This window comes from Wallemia mellicola, assembly GCF_000263375.1.
Source record: "Wallemia mellicola CBS 633.66 unplaced genomic scaffold WALSEscaffold_48, whole genome shotgun sequence".
Lineage (NCBI taxonomy): Eukaryota > Fungi > Basidiomycota > Wallemiomycetes > Wallemiales > Wallemiaceae > Wallemia > Wallemia mellicola.
In genome coordinates, this window is record NW_006532005.1 from 1 (window position 1) to 3,541 (window position 3,541).

The 3,541-nt window shown below is 40.3% G+C and overlaps 2 protein-coding genes across 2 annotated transcripts; both read left to right on the plus strand.

Annotated features, from left to right (window-relative positions):
* Window positions 1-418: 418 nt before the first annotated feature.
* Window positions 419-1,006, plus strand: WALSEDRAFT_61661 (hypothetical protein). The gene has a single exon (XM_006960843.1). It carries the CDS (start codon window positions 432-434, stop codon window positions 762-764), a length of 333 nt encoding a protein of 110 aa, XP_006960905.1. The 5' UTR covers window positions 419-431; the 3' UTR covers window positions 765-1,006.
* A 116-nt stretch (window positions 1,007-1,122) lies between these two features.
* WALSEDRAFT_58956 (hypothetical protein) lies at window positions 1,123-1,949 on the plus strand (the record flags this gene model as incomplete). The annotated part of the gene is made up of 1 exon (XM_006960844.1): window positions 1,123-1,949. The coding sequence occupies one exon, from the start codon at window positions 1,123-1,125 to the stop codon at window positions 1,540-1,542; it is 420 nt and encodes a 139-aa protein (XP_006960906.1). The 3' UTR covers window positions 1,543-1,949.
* Between the last annotated feature and the right edge of the window lie 1,592 nt (window positions 1,950-3,541).

The window sequence follows — 3,541 nt, forward strand, 5'->3', positions numbered from 1 at the left end:
GGTGAGAACACGCTCACGAGATCTGGCGATCATCCCGCGCGTAACATCGTAACAAGTATCTGCGTAAGCCAAGGAAGAAGTTCACTTCTCCCTTGAACGCAACGGTGCGCAACACACCAAAGCTTGAGGGTCTAAAGGAGATGGAAACTATAGTAGCCCATCTTTTCGTACCCTGGGTACCTGCAACACTAAGCTTTTCACGAGCAGAGGATAAAGACCAAGCAAAAGCACAGCACACAGAATTATGTAGACAATACCACACGTCATGGCACTTCTATACAGACGGGTCATTGGCTGAGGGACAAGTAGCAGCAGCCTGTGTGGCTAAGCTACCACACAAAAGAGAGTGGGTTAGAAATTCTTACAGACTAGGCATTGACAGCCTGTTTACAATATACGAAGCCGAGTTAGTAGGAGTCTATCTAGCATTAATGCAAGTAGAACGTGAGTTCATACCCCTACACATTCCGACCCCACATACTGTCTTCATCCATAGCGATAGTCTAGCGGTCTTGTCGGCGATCGTTCAGTTACAAACGACAAAGACAGGACAATACTTGATAAAACAAGTGCTTGACAAAATCGAAAGGATCAAAAGAATGGAAGGAAGAGAAAAAACCATAGTCCAATTGAACTGGATCCCAGGACATACGGCCATCTATGGTAACGAACTAGCTGACGGAACAGCCAATGAGGGGATGCCTACATGTGCTCATCATACCAGAATTGGCTTCGCTCTTAGGACTTCATACTCAGTAATGTGACCCAGAATGCGCGAACGCTATACAACACCCTGCAATTCGAAGCGCCAAAACTTCCGGTCATCAAGCCCAACACCTCAAAATTATCAGCAGTAAGGCTGATAGCCTCAAAAACGGCCAAGGTTCCCAAAATGAACTTGTTTTATCAAATATGCTATATCTGTTTCTTGGTAAGGTTTATTTATTTATAGATTTTTATTGTTTGGTTGTCCCTTGTTGTCCCCTAATTAATATTTATACGTTCGTACCTAGAAACTGATTGACGCTCTATGTTCAGAATACCTGGATTCTGACAGAACTATGCGTGTAGTTTTTGAACGTCTTAAATGTGTGATTTACTCAGAAATTTTTTTTTTAAAAAATGAGGACATTCTATAAAGCGATATCTTTCTTTGAGGAGTTATACCACCAGTTTATGTTAGACCTGGAAAATTCACCTTTGACAAGTCAATCATATCTAAAGAAGTCTAGACATTTAAACTATTATCTTCAAAATTCTTTTCCATTCAAAATAGTACTTGAGAAACTAGCTAGTATAGATGATGAGAAGCTTTATATCCGAATTAAGATATACCCTGAACAACAATACTTCAGCATCGAGTATAGTAAAGAGCTCCAAACTTACTATGATAACTTTATTGGTATCTTTATTCCTGGTATTGCACATTTCTCCGATAATATCAGCATAACCTACAGTAAAGCTAGTCAACAAGAATTGGAGAAGTTGGGACTCTATGTTAGCTCCTTACCACAGCAACTCTTCTCAGTCACAATTGTCTAAGAGGCAGGATGGTATTAGGCCTTGTGCCTTCGCAGCATGGGGGACTACTTCTAGGTGAAAAAGCAACAGGGATATGTTTCCACAAAGAAAGACTAAATACTGTCAAAAGATCATTACTAAAAGTGAAAGCTTCATTGAAACATCTTAAAATTGTCTTCTAAATGAACCGGAAGTGTGTCACTCTCTTCCTAACGAGCGCAAACGAATAGGTTTACATTCATTGGAACTCGGGATTTACATGGGAATCTTTGACGCTGGCAAAACGACATCGAAAGTACAATGTGTTTATTGAGGGCACAGAAACAACCTGTGTTGATATAAAAGGCATATCTCCCATAGTTGTTGAGATATGGAAGGGGTGTTAAGTGTGTGGTGTGCTATATAAAGGTATACATTTGATATAATTCTGTGAACGTGTATATATGTCGCTTTTTTTTTTACCTAACCTACTGTGGAGATAGATTATGTTGCTTTTGATATACTGGAGATCCACTAGGATGCACCCTTATCTTATTGTCTTTCTCATCATCACGCCTTTTTGCGATTGCAATCTCCAACTCTACTGTTTTCTTGTGTATCAGTGAGGCACTTATGTGTTTCTTCCCTGATTGACTCTGTATGTTCGGGTTCAGTATCTGAATTCCAATAAAAAACCTAATACGAAGGCTATTTATTGCCTATAATATATATTCTCAGCCATTTGCTTACCAATCGCACACTTCTTCCGTGCCGAACATTACGCGGACGGCACCCTAAAGATTTGGTCAGTGCGTATAACAAGTACCCTTTTCTTCTGGCTCGGTTGCAATTACCAAACCGCTTTTTCTAGGTTTTGACTATGTTTAATATATCGTTATAACCACATTAGCAGATATAGTTCTGATCACCGTTTTGATGGAAATTTTGCATAAATCAGATTTTTCTTTTTTTTAAAAATGTAAGTATAAATTGGAAAAGAAATTTCCATACAGTCGACTTGTGCTGCAGTACTCATAGTTTTAAAAGTGTGGTCATCTATATATTTAATAACACTACTCATTCTATTTGTTACATACTTGAAAATATATTATGAACGTCGCTGGTCTCTTAATCTTTTAAGATTGCTTTTTCAAGTAATCTCGCATTTTTAAAGGTATCGCTAATTGGTTGAATGCGAACATCAGTCACACCATTAGCATGGCCACTTCGCGAGGACCGTATGCCCGATACCTCGATGGTTCAAGATTTTGCATAATTCATGTAGCTCATAGGTTAGGTTACAGTCCGAATCTAGGCCACAAAAACGGGATCCTCGAAAATGAGAGAAGAGCAGGTATCCACTAAATGGACGTGCAGGAACAACCTGGTAGTATTCTTGTGGCTGTAGCTGCCCTAGTTGCTGAGATATGGAAATGCTCACCTATGACGTCAGTCGATCTGCCGACCGGAAGTAGCTGAATATAGCCCTGATGGACGTCCAAGTGACACAGATGGCTTTTCTGTTGGACATTATATTGTTTTACAATCGCCAATTTCACGAATTTGGGCCGTTTTTGGGATTTGGGGAAAGAGCGGATCGGAGGATATTGGCGACGTAGGAACAGAAATAGCTGGGTCTGGTAGGTGTAGCTGCCGTCGTTGCTGAGATGAGGGCCTATGACGTCATATAAACATTGAGTGAAAATCTTCACTCAAAGTAGCTCAACACAGGCGCTGAAGAAGCTTGAATGGCACGTGTGGGTGTGCCTCTGTGCTGTATCCTGTAGTGCGCCTTTACAGTTCTAATGCATGAGAAAGCAGAGAGTTTCGTCGATTATCTACGTGAGGCAATTTCTGAATTAATAGGGTGGAACGAACGCTATAAAAGAACATATAGGATAATTGAGAGTTGAGGAACAGATTAAGCTTTTCCATTTGTCTTTTTCCCGGGTCATTGATGAGTAGCGAAGATATCTACCGATGACGTCAGTAGTAGTCGAAGATGATCTCAGCCACCAGAATAGCCAGAAATATACCACGT

Coding starts and splice junctions, on each gene's coding strand:
- WALSEDRAFT_61661 (XM_006960843.1), top strand. CDS start 432: ATGCAAGTAGAACGTGAGTTCATACCCCTACACATTCCGACCCCACAT.